This window comes from Brachypodium distachyon, chromosome 3 (genome assembly GCF_000005505.3).
Source record: "Brachypodium distachyon strain Bd21 chromosome 3, Brachypodium_distachyon_v3.0, whole genome shotgun sequence".
Taxonomy (NCBI): domain Eukaryota; kingdom Viridiplantae; phylum Streptophyta; class Magnoliopsida; order Poales; family Poaceae; genus Brachypodium; species Brachypodium distachyon.
In genome coordinates, this window is record NC_016133.3 from 48,984,968 (window position 1) to 49,004,447 (window position 19,480).

Here is a 19,480-nt window from a genome sequence, read left to right on the forward strand (position 1 = left end):
CTTTCACTAAGAGCAAAGATTAATAGTTTGGTCAGACCAGTTGGTTATAAGCCGCTGACATGTCATAATAGTTTGTGCAATAGCTAGCATATATAGTAGTTGGTTATAACATTATACTAATTTATCAATATATGGTCCACACTACATGTTTTCTAGGAGCACGTGCTGCAACTGGCTATTAGCTAATAGCCCACTCCTCTCCTCTCTCCTATTCTCTTCCCTCCGACTAAGAAAAATAACATATTTAAATCCTTATAGCCTGCTTGCATCCCTTATAATTCTTGCTCTAACCACCGTGCTCTCTTTGATGTCGTCTTTTATCGAGTACGGAGTACCAAGCGGCGCTTGCAGCGGCCTCCGTGCACCCCCTCGTTGTGGAAAAAACAAATCGATCCCCCTCTTTTAATCGAGTATACCTCCATTCGGATTGCACATGTTTTTTAAACAGGACAACTATGCATACGATAAAAACCTACCCAAATGATTGAAAAAACACACTACTTCCGGCCCTAAATTTTGAACTAAAATCACGACAAGAATTTACAATCGGATGGAGCATTGTTTTTTTTGACCAAAGGAGACCATGAGCCCGTGGCGTAGGCAGAATTTTGAGCCAGGGTGGTTCGACATACTTTGGTTGTTGCATAACGCTGGGCTTTATTGCATGCTTCCACCTAACGCCCGCGGCACGCCATAAGCCACCTCGTGTTGTGTCACTGAACTCTCCGCTCGTTATGGTATGGTAATTGGAAAACGAATGTCTCTGTTAGAGTAATCGTGTCGGAAGGATGCAATTAAGATAAACTAACATACCCCATACGGCTCATATTAAGAAAACAAATATGTCAGTACGAGGAGGCCAGACACTTCAGAAGACATTGATCTAGACATAGCACAACTAGGCTTGGATGTGGAGTATTATATTATTTTTTATTTTGGGCTGAATATTGTATGGCCATGTATATTTGGGCTGATGTAAGACCACCCTGTCGACCCTCTGGATATGTATGCTAATGCCATTAGCATTTGCTTTTTGAGTGTCCATAGCGTGATTCTTGTGAAGAGCCGTGATCCCTTCATTCATTTATCCTTACAGGGACTTTTGCAATTTGCTACTGGATTTGGAATTGTACGATGATTTGGTTTTTAACAAGACATTTTTCAACTTTTTACTCGTTTTATGGGTGGCACATTGGCTCCGGACTTGGTCCCTAGTGTTTCTAGGGGCGGCCAAGGAGTATATGAAAGAGTTAAATGCACGGTGGGTCCTAAAAGTATTGGTGTGATGTCATCTACGTCCTAATAGTATGAAAATGCAGTTTTTGGTCCTAAAAGTACTTCAGGTGTGTCATCGGCGGTCCTAAACACGCCGGAGCAGGCCTGACCTGCCCACATGTCCCGTTGACCCATTTTGACCGGCCACGTAGGATCAAGAAAGGAGAGTTAAAATTGCATATTGCCCCCTGAACCACATTCACGATGCCCATCTCATTTTTCTTGAACGGCTTCTGGTAGCTCCCGCTTGCCGCGATGAGTGCCACCAGTGCCCTTGCGGCGACGTCCTTCTCGGCGACTAGTTTGGCATTCTAGATGAGCCTCGGCATGGCGTCGCCGACCTCCTTCCTGTCCTTGCTGACGTTGCAGCACAGCTCGGCCAGCGCCATGGAGGTCGACGGAGTTGAGCATGGCGGAGACGACGGCCACGCCCACATAGGTGGCCGGCACGGAGCCGACGGATTCCGCGAGCGAGTCGAGCGCCACGGCGCAGAAGGCGACGGAGGCGGGGGAGGATGCAGTCGGTGTTGGATCCAGCGACACCGTCGGCGGCATCGGAGACGAGCAGGAGGCGCGTGTCGGCGGCAAGGTGGGAGAGGAGGTGGCGGTGGAGGAGAGGAGCGAAACGGTATGGAGGTGGCTGAGGTGAGGGCCGCCGCAGACGGAGAGGATCGCCCAGAGCGCGGAGGCGAGGAGCGGCGCAGAGGGCGGGAAGGCGGCATGCGAGAGGCAGACGGAGAGTGAGGAGAGGGAGGCGGAGATGGAGGGCCAGTGGCGGCGGAAAGCTGGTGAGAAGGCCGCCGCGACAAGGAGAGAGGCGAGGAGGAAGAGGAAACTATGGGGTCGGGGGATTTCCAGGGGGCGATATGCGAAATTAACTCTCCTTTCTTAATCCTACATGGCCGGTCAAAATGGGTCAACGGGACACGTGGACAGGTCAGGTTGCTCCGGTGTGTTTAGGACCGCCGATGACACACTTGAAGTACTTTTAGTACCCAAAACTGCATTTTGATACTATTAGGACCTAGATGACACCACGCCAATACTTTTAGGATCCTCCGTGCATTTAACTCTATATGAAATTTAGTTGCAATAGTTTGGAGACAATAGCGTGAGAGAGTTTTTTTTTCATCGACACACCCCTTGCCTATAAATACAGAGTAAGATATTTGGACACCAAGTTAGCAAGGGGGCTAAAAAATAGTTGCATTTGTTGAACTTATTTTACAATCTTACTTAGCTAGGAAAATATCCATGAAAGATATCCTATCTGTTTTTTTAGTCCTCTCGTCTGTAATACAGCTGTAGTATCTGAACTCACGCACTTTTCTTTGCGAAGAAGATGACCGATTTATTAATAATCATCAATGACAATACAAAAAGCACTAAAGTAATAAAATTTATAAATAAGTCTTTGGTCCACCGCAACAAGCATTAGAACAAGCTGACAAAAGAGATCTTGTTGTAGCAGACGATGACATGGTGTGATAGTCTTCATGCTAAGGCCCCAGAGAAAAGATGAGAATACACCAGAAGATCAAACTTGAAACCACACCAACAAACACAAATTCTAACTCGAACTTGTATACACACTGATCTATAATGTGCAACAGATCATATTTTAGCTGGACACAAAATCAACGCTCACGCCCACTTACCACATCCACATGTCAGGATCAATGCCTCAATGGCGCATCAGGCGCCCCTTCCCCTTCCTCCCCTTGTCCCTCTATATAAGCACAGCGCGCCCGCCTCATCATCTCCTCACTCAGCCTCCAACCCCGCAAAGGCACACACTATCAGGAACTGCACACCATAGCACACTACTCCTGCCGGCATCGATCAGCATGGACGACACGGCCACCAACGAGCAGCTCTGCCACCACGCGCCCGCGCCCGCGCACCGCCACCGGAGCGGCAGCAAGCGCACTCCGTCTGCGGCGGCGGCGGGCTGCGACGGCTGCCAGCCGGCAGGCAGCCGGCACACGCAGTACCGCGGTGTCCGGCGGCGTCCGTGGGGCCGTTTCGCGGCGGAGATCCGCGACCCCAGCTCCAAGGCGCGGCGCTGGCTCGGCACCTTTGACACCGCGGAGCAGGCGGCCTGCGCCTACGACGTCGCCGCGCGCGTCTTCCGCGGCGCCAAGGCGCGCACCAACTTCCCCGTTGAGGCCTCCGCGGCCGCGGGGTACCTGCCGTGGGGCTCGGAGCCGCCGCCGCCGCCTCAGAACGCGGCCGCGTACCCGCTCAACACCATCCTCCTGCACAACCTCCTCATGAGCTCCTCCCCGCACGGCTGCCTCCTGCTCCACCACGCCGGCCATGGCCACGCGCACGCGCACGCGCACGCCAATGCCCATCCTCCCGGGCAGCCGGACCCTACGGCACCAGCACCGCCGCCTCCGCCGCCCGTTGCTTCGTCCGCCTCTACCATCACCACCACCGCGTCCGCTCCGCAAGACGACGACGACGACGACGATGCCTGGGATTGCTTCCTGGGGCGAGACGCGCCGGAGACGGGGCTGCTGCAGGACGTGGTGCAGAGCGCCTTCCGTGGGAACCAGGGGCCGCGTGAGCGTGGCCACGCCGTCCGCGGCGCCTTGCCCGTACTGCCGAGGCAGCAGGAAGTGAGGCGCGAGGTGTTCGGCGGCGAGGACGAGGGCGAGTTCACGATGTTGCCGCAGGGGCTTCTCCAGGACATGATCCAGTGCCCGGCGTTCCTGCAGCAGGTCGCGGCCGCGCCGGCCGCCATGGGCCGCCGCCGCAGGGGGTGATGTCTCTCCTGTGCCGCTCGTTGGCGTGAGTGCATGCGGGCAATGCCGCAGGGGGTCAGTCTTTGTGCATGCGATCATTGGATAATTTAGTGCTTTTGGCTTCAAGATTGCTTTACTGGTAGCCTATATGTATGCATCTATCGATCTATATATCCAATGTAATCTAATCAGTCATGTTCCGCAGTAATGTATGCATCTATCAATCTATATATCTAATGTAATCTAATCATATGAACTACTCTACTACACTACCTGATGAGAGGCTGAGATCTGGTCAGCTAGTTGCGTTGTATGGTCAGTGAAACTTGGCCATCCTGCTTTTTGACCTTTCTGATCATTTTGTGTTCTGTCTTGTTTTCTTTGGCTCTTAAATTTCACCACTATATACACCACCATTCTGGTTCATTCGACCATCGTCTCATGCAAATAGTTTGGGGGTTCTGCCGAGATTAACATTCGAACCTCTGCATGCATGCAATCATCCAGCTGCTTGGAAATGAATGCATGTCCAGGCCCAGCTCTCGATCTTTCCGCGCCCGATGCCGCTCCGGCCTTGTATTCGATATATAGACCGGCATGGCGTTGGCGACGGCGGCCGCGGCTCGATCTGGCCGGCGGCTCCGCCCTGGTGTCTGGTGATGCAGTGCACGGAGCACGCGCGCGCGCGCAGGGAGCATGCGCACGGCCGGTTCACGAAGTCCGTAATCGTGCGCGCGCGTCGGGCTCTCGAAGCCGTCCCAGCAAGGTCTACATGCCAGCAACCAGATTCAAATGTCAGCCGCGACCGGCATGCATGGATCATAGATTCGTAGATGCGCACGCGCGAGTTTTTTTTTTTTTTTTGACAGCAATGCACACACGCGCGATCGAGCTGTTCACCAGTACAGTCGTAAGATGCGGCTCGGGCGCTCGATCGATGGGGTATCGAATCGATGCGGCGCTAGCTGTATATATGTGGCTGTTCAAAGAGCGATCCATGTTCATACGTTAAATCGTTGATTGCTCCGGATAGGGAGAAACAGCGGGCAGTTTCTGCGGGCCCTCCCAAATCTCCCATCGGGAAACGCCTTCGCGCGATGTTTAATGCGGGGTGAAGTTGATGCGCGTCTTCGTAATGAAAACGATAAGCAGGCGAACTTAAAAAAAACAAGGGTATATAATTCGTCCAACATACATGACTTTATATAAAATTTTCAGGAGTGGTCCAACAGTGAAAATATTCATATAAATTTATTTGTTTTGATGTTTTCTATCTTTTTGATCTATATGTTACATAGATGATTAGAAATAAGAATGTTAAAGTGGGCTTTTTGGACTGTCCGTGCCGACCACGGAGGCATCGTCTTCTTCCTCGAGGTTCTGGCCTTTCACGGGATTGTCTTGGCTTGAGTAGTGGGTGCATATTTACTAGCCCGTTGATAGTGTTCATTGATGTCCTTCGTAATCCTTTAGACTCGCTTCAAAGTCGATGGTGCTCATCTTTAAGTGGCCCAAAATCAACAGAACAAATTTTGAAGTAGGACGAACTCGTATACTGATACGTAACATTTAATATTTTTCTTTTATAATTGTTAAAATGCTTTTAATTTATTTGGTTTGTATTTTTTAATTAGTTTTACAACGTTGTGTTTTTAAAATATAATATTTCTACATGTGGATTTGCTTTGTTTTTTTAATCCAATTTGATGTTTGGAACCTCGCAAACATTGTATACTATGCAGGTCTCATGCAAATACATAACATTTTCGCATCACATGGATCTACAAACTGACAAATGCGACAGATGAAGTTATCGGGGTCCAAAACTATTAAAAAGAGTTGGGAGTGTCTCAACAAAGAGTTGCATGCATGTTTGTGCTGTAATAATTTAGGTGCTAAAATTGCAGCCATCCAATGTTTCACGCAACGATAAAACTTATCTACTCAGGTTTATAAGAGGAAATATATAGTTATATTTTTTCTTTCCAGAAACATCCCCATACTTATATACCAAAAAAGATCAAATAAATATTTGGGTCTGATATATCTAAGTCGCCTGAGTTTTAGTTAGGGATAAGTTGATTGGTCAGCCATTGGATCTGGATCCTGATTTGTAATTCGGAAAGAAAGATGGAGAAGAGGGAGTAGAGAAGACGTCCAGATACTAATCCGATGGCTCTCATACTATCTAGTAGATACAGACACGCACATAGATATTTTGAAATATAGACACGCACATAAATATTTGGCATAATATACATGTGTTGTTACGTTTCTCAACATAGATATTGTTATGTTAACAACAGTACAAAGAAGTATCAAATAATACATCTATTTTGTATGCAATTTTTTCTCGTGTGCATAGACACACACACACACACACACACAAATAAGAATGAGTCCATGAGAGTAGTCACTAACTGCCAATTTTTGTGAAATAATTTCACGGAGGAGAAAAGAATGGTAACAACTCATGCAAAGGGATATACCAAACAGTATATAAATCAAACATCACAAACACGATATTTTTTATAAAAATGTATTTTCATTAGTAGTTCGCTGCAACAAAATCTAACCTCATCCTCAAAAAAATACAAAGTGGTTGTTGTTTCACCTTCACGTTCGCCTCCCTCTATTGACTACTGTGCCGATATAAAGAGGTCGTTCCTCCTTCGAGAGACACACACAAGATACGTTACAACCTATGCGATTGCCACCTGGTTCCAAAGCTTCTTCACCGCAGACGTCGATGATCAGTTCCCCGGACGACACTACTTTTCCGACATTGCCAACCTGTTCGATGACATGAATTCTATCGGCAACATTACTACTATGAGCAGATCGGCATCGTACGTGTTTCTATCTCTTCTATTCGAGATCTTGCTGTAATTTCTTGTTTGGCAAATGCATGTTTTTTACTACGCGCCTACGAGGCGTATGAATGTATATACACTCATGCATGGATTTGTAAAGTGGTGATTCGCGAAGATTTGGTACTAGTGGCTTGACGGGTAGAGATGTTCCATCGTGGCGGTACGTCCGTTCCTCTCCCCCGTGCCACGCGCGTGAGGGAGGGCATGCAGATGCAGCGTCGACTGTGCGTTCTGGCAGCAAGTGTCCTGTCTTGTCTGGCTGTACCAGAACCAGCATGTGCTGCGCTGCTGTTTCTGGACGTTGAAAAAAGGCCTCCTTGTCGGGCTCTACGTACGTCTATTATGCACGCACGTCTCGCTGCAGATCAGACGGAGAGACGATCGCGATCGCAGGAGAAGGTTTCGGGGCGCACATCCCGATGTGCCTGCTCTTCAGCGCACGCCCGCTCGCTCCTGCCGGGCGAAATCGGCTGCGCCGTATATATTTTGGCCAAACACAGTATATATTTGGTCCACTGGATCAAACAAAATGGAGAAATTCCTCCGGACACCGAAGCCCGTAGCAACCCATTCCACCATGCCCCACTCAAAGAGTAAAAAAAAAAAACAATTCCCCACGCATGTACAGAAACAGAACCGACAGACTTCAGTGGACAGTGTAGGACAAATATACTAACCGGGCTCGCTCAAAGGAATAGATGCTGGGTCTAGCACTGTGTGGCAGCAGGAGACGCAGATTGATTTACAGCACTGGCCGGCCGCAACCAGAAGATGTTCCCCCTCTGCTCTCGAAACAGGACCTGCGTGCGCCTTCAATATCCACGCATCTCATTGGCCGTGGTTTGTTTCTTCGGAGAGAAAGAGAGATGGGGGGGCTCTTGCGAATGCTGCTGCAAACAAGGAGAGGAATGGGAAGGCATGGGCGTGACTGTGGTGTGGTGGAGTTTAATGGGCAAACACAAGTCATTCAATTCTCCGCCCAGCCCTGCAGCTAGCGCGAGAGGGGTTTTTAGGGTTTGGAAACCAAGGGCCTTTGTCACATGGACTTGTCCCTCTCATCTCGATCATCTGCCTACGGTCTAACTCCTGACCCTTCTTCTGCTAGGTGGGCGTGCGGTTCCTTTGCTGGCACGGTGTATGAGTAGAATTTGTGAAGGGCCATTGATGCATCTGGGGGTGCGGCGCAGGGGCAGGGCGCATTGGCCAGCCTCTCCGGTACATTTGTCGTATTCCAGTTGACATGTTGCACGGGCATGGATCTTTTGTAGGCAGACACGGACAGAGATGGTCAGATTAAATGTTTTGCGTGGCGTAGCCGGCCGGTCCTTTTTGTGGAGAAAGGTGACGGGCAGAACCGGATGGGCTCCAAGATGAGTGTTGCATGATGATGTCCTCTCGCAACTGACCGATGGCAAGTAAAGAGGACGGATTAACAAGGGTGTCCATCGATCGACTCTTGACTTGCGAGTTTGACTTCGATCTGCCTTGGAGTCTAGTATATGCACAGCCGCACAGAGAATTATAACGTCATGAAATACGGCTAGTATCAATCAGAAATGGTTAGTCCAATAGCCCCATGGCCATGGCCCCATACGCGAGTAGCCACCCTAGTCACAACCTCAGCACGCGCCACCCGCTCACCGGCAAACAAAAATGGATGAGAAAAGGAAGAGGCCGGAGTACGTCCTATAACTAGCGTTCACTGGTACTCGATCCAGTTGATGTTTTTTTTCTTCCCATTTGCCCGGTATTTGGGTTGTTCTGCAAGACAACTTTTCTTGTGTTTTTCTACGACCAAACAAAACTCCTTGATAAGTCAAAATCAATACTCCCTCCGTTTCATATTAAGTGATTCAAATTTGTCTAAGAATGGACGTGTTTATATACTAAAATACGTCTAGATACATGTAATGTTTCGTCACTTAATATGTGACGGAGGGAGTATCAAGGTTTCTAGAAGTCAACGCCTTTAGTTTTTTTTATATTGACGTTCCTCTACATGTCCAACGACGAAATTGCGAATACCAAATGAGCACAAATTGACTTATCTCATGGGTTTAAAGAAAATCGCATGAGATATCCAACTAAAAATGGAACCTAAGGTCCTTGAATGCGTTGCTCCCAAAGAAGTACCTCCTACGAGACGGACCGCCAAAGAGTTGCTCCATGGGTGAACTGAGCAGAAAAAAAGATGAGCCACTAAACCACTGGCTTCATAGAATAAGTTAGGAAGGATATGACATGTTGAGATTAAAACAGATGAAGCATTGTTATCTGAGCTTCCGTCACCATTACACATGGTACCTTACCTACGAAAAACAACGACAAATTTATGCCGGATAATAAATTGACTCGTGGTTTTCCACGTCTCACAGCACCAGATGGGAGGTTTTGACACGAAGAGAACCTGCAAATAGCAAAACAACATATCAAAGCATGCAGATGGAACATTATTTGGCAGTTGGATTTGGATCTCACTTGATAATATCAGAGCCATGGGATTAATATTTGGACACCATCCTTGCTTGTTCCCTCCTTTTCATCATTCACCCCGGATCTTAAAGCATGATCCAAATCCAACAACTAAACAATCAACTCGTTTCTAACTAAAAATCAGACGATTTGGAAATAGCAAAAGCGGAAACTGAAATTTTTCAGGTGTCTACGTTGCCGGCCAGAGCTTCTTGAGTTGGCTTGCATCGATAACTTCTACTCCGTAGGATTGTCAGGTCCATCGTGAATCACCAAGAAGAAAAAGAAGTCCATCCGTCGTCGTGGCCCACTTGCAATCATTCTTTTCAAGCGCCAAAAGTTACCAACTAACCTAAACAATCGAGTACGGCCTAATATAATAAGGCCCATCTTAGAAGGTGGACTTGTGCGTATCTCCAGGTAGGAGCCCATATACTACTAAGCCCACGAAGGTTTTGTTTTTCGGTGACGTACACAAAATGCGAGGCTTGGATTTGCCGCCCCCTCCGTCGCGTGAGACTGCAATAGCCTGCAACCCTTGCCACGGGCCACGGCCCATTTCATTTTTCTCGCTTGGTGATCCAGAGGAGCTCTTTTGTTTAGAAAATATGCAGCACATGCTCAATGCATCTGCTGTAGCTGCCGATAAAGCCGTGATGCAGAGCGCAAAAACAGTTCTTCGTCAGAGGTTCAGAGCAGAAGATGGAGCTGCCATTTTATTCTGGCGGCGGAGTTGGTGCACCTATGACCATGTCCATATGAACCCATCATGCAAATAGTGCACACATGTGCAATTCAGGAACATCTCAAAAGAACTGGTATAGCTCTAGACCATATTAAAATATTCGCAAATTACCTAAAACCCAAATGAGATCCTACAAGACCTTTTGTAGGTGATACTTCTAGATTATCAGTCCACAGTCCTGCTACTTTTGAGAAAAACCGAATTAAAATCTCACAGTTCTACATGAAAGTTTATAATCCTTTTGTGTCTGACAATTTGAATTAAAATCGTCTAGCTGAACGTTCAGATTCTTGCTGAAGCAAGTCTGAAATGCTAGTTGACTCGGGGAAGGGGAGGAGGCCTAACTAGTTAGCAGTTCTTCACCCCTAAACAGGCAGACGAGAACTTAGGTTAGCTTTGGAATTTCATGATCACAGATTTAAAAGGCCCTACGATGTGGGGACCTAAAATTAGAACGCGTGTCTCTTTTCTTTTAAAAAATAATAATATGGAGTATAAGAAGGGCGGAGCTGCTATAGAGCCAAATGAACCCAACGAAAAGGGTAATTCCTTCACTAATTTAGTATTTGTTTTGCTTATTTAGTGAAAAATTACACCATAATTAAAGGGATCGAACCCAATAGCCTAATTCTCTAACTTCGCCACTGAGGAAGAAGGAATGGAGTGCACAAAGCTCGTACCGGGAAAGAGAATGGGCAAATAAGAAGATATCAGAAAACAAGGACGGTCCCTGCCTTTGCAGATCGTGATGATGCGCTCTTGGACTCCCCAGCATGATTTCAGGTGCTATGCTACTAATTTACTCGCATAAACTAAAGCAGAGATCTCTTGAGCTAAGTGCAGGTAATCAATACCCCCAAGATGCCCCCATCCAGTCACAATGTCATTGATAGCTCCATAGACCATAGTTGAAGAGCAACGACAAACTTCAGGCACAGAGCTTGTAGTAACTAGAGTATCTTACTAGTGCTATCAATTCGCCATCCTTAACACCGTCCCATAATCCTCGTGCTTGGTCACCAGATTACAGACAAAGGCGCGTCAAGAGATGATAAACTAAACTGTTGGTCTCGCTAACCGATGAGATGGTCGATTACTGCATGACCGGGCGATTGACTGACAGCGTATCAGTCAGAGCTCTGAAGCCTTTGAACGGCTAGGTCAAACCCAGGCTGAGAAGTAATGGGATTAATAGAATTCAAGCCATTAAATTTCCTCATACTCGACGTTGAAATTTCCATTATCTATGGCCTATGGGAATGTGAGCTCTGAATTTTCCTGAAACGGTTGAATCTTCCTGGCCCTCTCTGTTTAGAAGAGGAAAGCAAGTGGCAGGCAGGTAGGCGCTTGATCCAACACACAGGCTGTGAAAAGAAACTGGCAGCCTTGTGCTAAGGTGATACAGGTAAATCTGGGATCATGATTACATACAAGCTCGAGTAGTACTAAAATTGGCTCTCTGCGAAGAGCACGGCTAGGCTCATTCATTCAGCCAACCAAAGGGCAGTACTGTACCGGATTCCGGAAGACGCATTTGGCCTAAACACCTAACCTTTTTGGCCACGGACGATGAGTTTCGGTTGCAACCCTTTCCTTTTTCCTGGACCAGTTTTTGATTTTCCTAATTGCCGCGTCTCTAATTAAGTGGCGAACATGAATTGCATCAAAGGTGCATGCTCCACCTCCTGACCTCCACTCCATTTAACAAAGCCCGCCTAACCATAGCCGCTGATGGAAAGGCGACCAAAGAGAACGCAGAGGCGCAATTAGTTAGACTAATGGGGGCTACGTTCCATAAAGAATCCAATGATCCAATTCATCAGTCTGATCATGAGCAGAAATTCCTTATGGCCAAACAGTAAACCCAGCTTTTCTTTTTGAACCCCCACCACTTATGATCCCGTACAATGTTCATCTACCTTGTATAAATCCGATCATTGGCCATATTTATTTATTTGATTTTGACCCGAATTATTAGCTGTTTGGTGACAAGAACATGCATCAACTGGCGCGCCCCAACCCAACCCCTGCAGCCAGGAGCCCATCCGATCCCCAGCAAAAACTGCAAGATCCTGCTCATTTCTCAGCCCATCCAACTTGACTTTTGGACGGCCAGACTGGTCCCTGTTTTCACATGTCCCCCTCCAATGGAATCCCAATCCCAATTTAAGAGTGCCGCGAAGCACTGAGAGTTCATTTCACCCAACGGCAAGGCATATATGTGTGCGCATCGTTGCACTGCATATTCCTCCCTCTCAATAGCTCGCTGCTCTCGAATTAGGAGGATACTGAATCTGAGGAAGAAATAAACTTGAGCTTTCTCTCTCCTCCCCCAACCACTTCGGCATGATATAAGTAGAACCACCTCCAAGCGAAGGGCTCACACAAAGTTAGGACTTAGCTAGTGGTGGTGGTGGTTATAACCAACTGACCTCTTCTTCCCACTGGAAGTTTCAATTCAGAACCCCTCCCTGTTTAGCGAGTGCCCGGGGACTCGGCCACCATGAAGTTTATGAAACTTGGCACCCGGCCCGACACCTTCTTCTCCACCGAGTCCGCCAGGTGCCGATCCTGCTTTCTTGTCTGATCCGACTTTTGTGCCTGCGAATTCGTAAGGCGTTTTGGCTGATTGGTTCTGTGAATCCATCCAGGTCTGTCTGTACAGAGGTGGCCACTGACCTGCAGATCCTGGTGGGCAACTGCCTGTATAATCTCCACAAGGTAATACTAATGGAAGATCGCTGAACAAGATCCGTCTATATATGTTTCCATGTGATTAATTCGAGAAGAAAAGAGTCTTTCTGCATTTTGTCATGATCGATTGCAATGTCATGCAAGAATTTCGTTGTTTATTGAAATCATTCATCGAATCCTCACAAGTTTGTTTGAATCCAACGACGACGGCAGTTTCCGCTGCTTTCGAAATGCCTGCTCCTGCAAGCGCTGTGCGCCGAGTCCGGCTGCGGCGGCGGAGACAACGGCGACTTCATCGAGCTGGCGGGGTTCCCGGGCGGCGCAGAGGCGTTCGAGGCGTGCGCCAAGTTCTGCTACGGCATCACCATCACGGTGAGCGCGCGCAACCTGGTGCCGCTCCGGTGCGCGGCGGCGCATCTGGGCATGTCGGAGGCCGCCGACCGGGGCAACCTGGCCGCCAAGCTGGATTCCTTCCTGGCGTCCTGCCTGCTCCGCCGCTGGAAGGACGCGCTCGCCGTGCTCCACTCCACGCGCCACTACAGCGCGCCGCTCTGCGAGGACCTCGGCCTCACCCCGCGCTGCGTCGACGCCGTCGCCGAACTCATCGCCAGCCCCGCCGCCATGCCCACGTCATCGTCCACGTCCACGTCCACGGCGCCATGGTGGGCGCACGACGTGGCCGAGCTCGGCGTGGACATGTTCTGGCGCATCATGGTGGCCGTCAGGTCCACGGGCGCCGTCCACGAGAAGACCGTCGGCGACGCGCTCAAGGCCTACGCGCGCCGCTGGCTCCCCAACGTCGCCACCGCCAAGGACGATGCTGATGCCATCGGGATCATCGCGGACGACGACGCCTCCAGCGTGAGGACGAAGCAGGTCGACACGAGGAGGCACCGGCTGCTGCTGGAGAAGATCGTGAGCCTTCTCCCGGGCGACAAGGACGCCGTGTCCTGCGCCTTCCTCCTCAAGCTCCTCAAGGCGGCCAACATCCTGAGCGCGTCCCCGGCGTCCAAGGCAGAGCTCGTCAGGCGCGTGGCCTGGCAGCTCGAGGAGGCCACTGTCGGCGACCTTCTCATATTCCCGTCATCCGCGTCCTACGGCGAGACGATCTACGACGTGGACGCCGTGGCGGCCATTCTCGACGAGTTCGCGCTGCGCCACGCGGCGGCGATCGCGCCCGCGCAGGCCCCGGCTCTGTCGGGAAGCCCGGACGAGGACGACGACGATAGCCCGGCGCCGAGGCGATCGGGCGCCGGGCACCGGAGGTCCAGGTCGGCCGAGAGCGTCGGGTTCGACGGCGGCGCGCGGCGGTCGTCTTCTGCGGCGCCCGTGTCGCAGCACGCGCTGGTGAGGGTGGGCAGGCTCGTGGACGCGTACCTGCTTGAGGTGGCCAAGGACCCCAACCTGCCCGTGGACAAGCTGCTCGCCGTTGCCGAGGCCGTGCCCGACAGCGCCCGCCCGGAGCACGACGGCCTCTACAAAGTCGTCGACTCGTACCTCAAGGTGAAATTCTTCTTTAATTTCTTTTTCACTCACTCCCCAAACAATTGATTTCCTTGTGTCGTGGCCTGGCCTAGCCGTCGTAAACTTTTACTGAAAAGCTGAATGCGTACAAAGTAAAACTTTTCTTTCTAATCTTGTTCTGGCTGTATTTACGTCACAGGCGCACCCGGAGATGGGCAAGAGCGCACGGAAGAGGCTGTGCCGGGTGCTCAACTGCCGGAAGCTGTCGGAGAAGGCGTGCTCGCACGCGGCGCAGAACGAGCTCCTCCCGCTCCGCGTCGTCGTGCAGGTGCTCTTCTTCGAGCACGCGCGCGCCGCGGCGCTCTCGTCGGCCGGCGCCGCTGGCGACCATTTGCCGAGCAACATCAAGGCGCTGCTGCTGTCCAAGTCCGGGTCAGAGCAGGAAGACGACGACGGCGCCGCCGAGCGGGGGGCCGTGGACGAGCAGAGGCTCCGCGTCCTGGCGTCCGGCGCGTCCCCAGGCGACGACTGGAGCGTGGAGGGGCTCCGGCGCGCCGCGTCCAAGATCGCCACGCTAAGGATGAAGCTCGAGGAGGAAGACGACGACGCCGAGTTCGTGCGCAAGGCCGGGCTCTCGCGCAGCGCGTCGCTGCGGTTCAGGGCCTTCTGCGCCATGCCCGCGGGGAACCCGAAGCGGATGCTCAGCAAGCTGTGGCCGCTCACCAGAAGCGTCACCGCCGACCGGCATTAACAGTAGTAGCATCCTTGCCTGCATTAGGTTTTGTAATTGATTCTTCTGTTTCTGCGCTTCTTCTTTTGCTAGGAGGTTGAGTTGTTTCTCTCTTGATCTTACTACGTCTCGATCATCAGTTACAGTTTTTTTTTTACTAAGGCTAAGTGTACCTGCTATGTAGCTGTAATCATAATTGTCAAAATAAATCAAATAGGAACTGCACAGGTTATACGCAGGGTAAATTAATGGGTTTCAACTACAGTGACAGAGATTAACAAATGACTGATTGCCATCTCTCTCTTTCTAAAATCTAAATGATGATGATGGCAGTGTAGAATCACATATTTCATAGTACTACAAACAGGCCATCCATCACCAAGCACTAAATCTTCCTTTCTTAACGTGAGTATCCTATGATTGCCATCCACTTGGCAAAGCGATTGCATCTAGAAGAGTTAAAAAGAAGGACAAACAAATTCCGTGGGGGGAATCAAATGCACTGCAGATAATAGTATTTCCTCCCCCTTTTACCTGAAAGATCCTGTTTGTTAGGTCTCGTGTGAGTGAGTGTGTGGGGTGATTATATGCGGTCGGCATGATGATGGGATGATGAGACCTCACCTCAGCTCCAAATGTTTGGTCAGCAACCACTGGGCAAGAACAGGTCAGCATGGGCCGCCTTTTCTAGCCACCTATGATGAATTGATCATCTCTTTAGCTTGTAAATCTTGTCCATCACTAGCATGGGGGCAGGCTCATCCACCTCAGGCCCCTCCAGTGTCTGCTTCGACCTCAAGAGGGCATGTCGTGTTCCGGAGAAAAAATTTCAATAGGGTTCACCCGGCGCAACATCAAGCGAATGCCCATTTGAAACGTCTCCGGCCAGTAATCCTGGCGCCACATCACGGCATCACGCAAATCGTCCCATCATGATTGATGTCTAGTTGGACCGTTTTAGCGGGGAAATCATGTCATGCTCAATTTTTGAGTATTTGTCGCTTCTGGCCATACATAATATTTCGCGGACGAGGCTCTTCTTAATTATCGGAACTCTTCCGTGGCGGGTTTCGTGTGTGTTGTTTAGGTATAGGAGTGTCCACCGAGTCTGCGGTTTGCGTTGTATGTAACGTAGTGATTTTAGTTTTCATGCTCATACTTTTGCCTCGGCCAAGTATTGATTATCCCTTCATCTTCGAAACTAAGGGCTTAATTTGGATGGTGAAATCGGAGACACGGAAACTGGGAAATTGTATGAACTAGTGGGTGTGTTTGGTCATGACTCATGAGAGCACAATAGAATGAAATAGAGCAGTTCCTGATACATGTGTTTGGTTCCTGTAATGTAGCAAATTCGAATGAAATAAGATGATTCCATTGGAAGGAATATTTCATAAATATATGGAACCAACTCGCACCTCCAAAACGGCGGTATCACTTGGTCCTCACTCATTTCCTCCAATAATTTTGTCAACCAAACAAAATCTGAAAATGTTCCGTTCTCTGATCAAACACCTAGATAGTACCATTCCATTCGATCTCAATCAATAGATCTAGAACCCTTTTAATCCAATTCTACTTGGTCCCACAACGGAACACCATCTAATAGGCATGAATTCTCACTTACCAGAAAAATCTGAAAATGTTCCGTTCCCATAGGATTCGGTAGTATCAATCAATAGGGATTTTGTTGCATTTTTTTTTCAAAAAGGGAAGGGTCCCCGGCCTCTGCATCATGTGATGCACATAGCCAAATTTAACGGAAAGTTGTAATGAGTTGTACAATTCAGCGATCGGAGATCGTGGATACAAAGATAAGCCAACGAAATAAATCAAGCATAGCGAGTCTATGCATTAAGTCGTCTAGTAGGCCGCCAGCCAACCCGGTTGAAGATATCCCGTGAAATCCTCTCCAGCCGGGTGCATCCAAAAGCCAAAGGTTCCCGCTCGTGCGCAAAGAGCCAGAACGCCCATAGGCAAATCCAATGCGTGGCTTTGTAGATAACCCGCAAGAAATGTGGAACTCTTGATCGATTAAAAACAACATCATTTATGAAGTTCCAAATAGCCCAACAAAAGCCGAAATGCCCATCCGAATATGAGCTTTAAATTTTTTACCCGCACCATTAAGCCAGTTCCCAAATAAGTTGGTGATCGTTGTCGCTGGAGGTAAATTGAAGGTAATGAAAATAATTCGCCAAATAATACGAGCAAAAGGTCAGGTAAGAAAAAGATGTTGTATACTCTCATCCGCATCGCAAAAACAACACTTTAAACTTCCCTCCCAATTCCTTTTTGCCAGATTATCTTTAGTTAACATAACTTGGCGATCAAGAAACCACATAAAAATATTGACTTTTGATGGAATTTTAAGATTCCAAAGGTATTTCCGATGAAAAACCGTGTGTCCTTCCATAAAATCAGCGTACATAGACTTTACAGAGAAAACACCCGAGGAAGTAAAACTCCAAACAAAGCCATCAGGTTCATGCGAAAGGTTAACAGAGATCAAACGCTGAACCAAATGTAACCATCTTATCCAAATGCCCCCAACAAGGTTCCGCCTAAAACGTATATTCAGTGGAATGGTCCCTAATACTGTGGCAATAGAAACGTTTTTGTGCTGCACAATCCGGAACAAGGATGGGTATTGATAAGCAAGCGGCACATCGCCTAGGCAAGTATCTTCCTATAAACGAATTCCGGTCCCATCCCCAAGGGTAAACATACCACAGCTAAAAAAATCTTCCTTAACTCGCATAAGACCCTTCCAGAATTGAGACTCCGTCGGTTTAGCGAGTGTCTGGGAGAGGGTGCTATTTTGAAGATATTTATTCCGAAGTAGCCCATGCCACATGCCCTCTTCATTAAGGAGTTTAAACAACCATTTGCAGAGAAGATAATTGTTTTTAATTTCAAGAAGCTCAATGCCCAGGCCGCCCTGGTCTTTTAGACGGTAGATAATGTTACATTTGGTCAACCTATACTTGCGCTTATGCTCGTCGGATTGACAAAAGAATCGAGACCGGTAGAAATCCAATATCTTGCGTACCCCGACAGGAATCTCAAGAAAGGAACTGTTGATGGGATTTTGTTGCATAAAGTAGTACGGTTTAGAATCCTACAAAAATTATAGTGTTCGAGGTTATTTAGCTCGGAACTGCGCTCTTCTACCGCCACTTTTGTCTATAAACTTGGATTATGCTATGAGATGTATGCCAGAATGGATTTGATAAAAAATAATTTAGAGTTGTACATGTTTGTAGATTTTTCTATAAACTTGATCAACCTTTAATACTTGTTCTGATTCTAAATTCTTGTCGTGGCTTGGAACAAATTTGAACTAAAAACACGACAACAGTTTAGGATCTGAGGGAGTAAGTTTGACGTATGACAAACCTAGAAATATTATATTTAAGAACGGTATACAACTTATATTTATACCCATATTTATATTGTATTTTTGACATTTTATTTCTAGGTGGTGTGGTGCTGAAATTTGACAGCTAACTACTACAACTGAAAAGAAGTCAAACGTACAATCCCCATGTCCATCCAGTTGCGAGACCAGATCAGACCGCCCGCCATGGATCTACGACGACGATCCTCATCGATCCACGCAGGATAGAAGACGAAAACACGCCCTTTCTCACTCACCGGAAAGCTCAGCCACGCACACGGTCGACGTTTCCCCAGACTAGCGAGCGGTGGACAGCAGGAGCTGCCTGCCGGATCGCGCCGCATCGGTCGCGCACACGGACGCTCGCTACCGGACGCCGAGATCGACAAGGACGCCACCCCCAAAGGCAGGCAGGAGCAGGACAGCCCAGCCCAGCCCGGCCCGGCTCGTTCCTCTTTAAAACCTGTCGCGGGCGACCGATGCCGATGGACGCTTATTGCTGCTTCCTCCGGCTTAGCTAGCTAAAGCTGAGAGTCCAGGTGATATGCGTGCGATACGCTGTCTTTTTCGATCCGTTTGCTGGGGAGGGGAATTAATCAATGGATCGATGAAAATGTGGTTCAGGACCACGGACAGGCAGCATCTGCGTTAGCAGGAAGGGGCGTGCACGCACACGCTTGCACGCTGCGCGGTTTGCTGCTGTCGATCCATGGCCGTACCGGGGCTCAGGGCAGCTGGCTAGCAGTACACCTGCTCCGTTAAGGCAGATCCGTAGCACGCAGCATGGCGATGGGTTTAGGTTCTTTACGTACGGCCTGTGCGTTGGTGGCGATTAATTGCTAGCTGCAGGTACTCTCGATCGATTCGGGTGTGCGTTCATTGTTGCCCGGTGGAATGTGTGGGATCGGTTGCAGGTACTCTCGATCAATTGTCATCCAAATCCAATTCATGGAGATCAAATCTCCTTCCTATTTCTATGTCACCCAAATCGATCTTCACCCGAAGCTGTCCTATGAGAAATTGGTTGGGTTCCATCTCCCATGAACCAACACCGAAACTTGTGGTTAGAGAGAAGTT

The 19,480-nt window shown here is 48.8% G+C and overlaps 2 protein-coding genes across 2 annotated transcripts; both read left to right on the forward strand.

Annotated features, from left to right (window-relative positions):
- Positions 1 to 3,122: 3,122 nt before the first annotated feature.
- LOC100824098 (ethylene-responsive transcription factor ESR2) lies at positions 3,123 to 4,046 on the forward strand. The gene is made up of 2 exons (XM_024461465.1): positions 3,123 to 3,656; positions 3,804 to 4,046. The coding sequence occupies exons 1-2, from the start codon at positions 3,123 to 3,125 to the stop codon at positions 4,044 to 4,046; spliced, it is 777 nt and encodes a 258-aa protein (XP_024317233.1).
- An 8,244-nt stretch (positions 4,047 to 12,290) lies between these two features.
- On the forward strand, positions 12,291 to 15,248 carry LOC100828414 (BTB/POZ domain-containing protein At1g67900). Its single transcript, XM_003575226.3, has 4 exons — positions 12,291 to 12,677; positions 12,767 to 12,836; positions 13,023 to 14,312; positions 14,473 to 15,248. The coding sequence occupies exons 1-4, from the start codon at positions 12,619 to 12,621 to the stop codon at positions 15,022 to 15,024; spliced, it is 1,971 nt and encodes a 656-aa protein (XP_003575274.1). The 5' UTR covers positions 12,291 to 12,618; the 3' UTR covers positions 15,025 to 15,248.
- The last annotated feature ends 4,232 nt before the right edge of the window (positions 15,249 to 19,480 follow it).

Excerpts from the sequence above, each read along its gene's own strand:
- LOC100824098 (XM_024461465.1), top strand. The coding sequence starts at position 3,123 with ATGGACGACACGGCCACCAACGAGCAGCTCTGCCACCACGCGCCCGCG. Across the intron at positions 3,657-3,803 it reads CCGGGCAGCCGGACCCTACG|GACGTGGTGCAGAGCGCCTT; the intron begins GCACCAGCACCG and ends GGGCTGCTGCAG.
- LOC100828414 (XM_003575226.3), top strand. The coding sequence starts at position 12,619 with ATGAAGTTTATGAAACTTGGCACCCGGCCCGACACCTTCTTCTCCACC. Across the intron at positions 12,678-12,766 it reads TTCTCCACCGAGTCCGCCAG|GTCTGTCTGTACAGAGGTGG; the intron begins GTGCCGATCCTG and ends GAATCCATCCAG. Across the intron at positions 14,313-14,472 it reads TCGTCGACTCGTACCTCAAG|GCGCACCCGGAGATGGGCAA; the intron begins GTGAAATTCTTC and ends TTTACGTCACAG.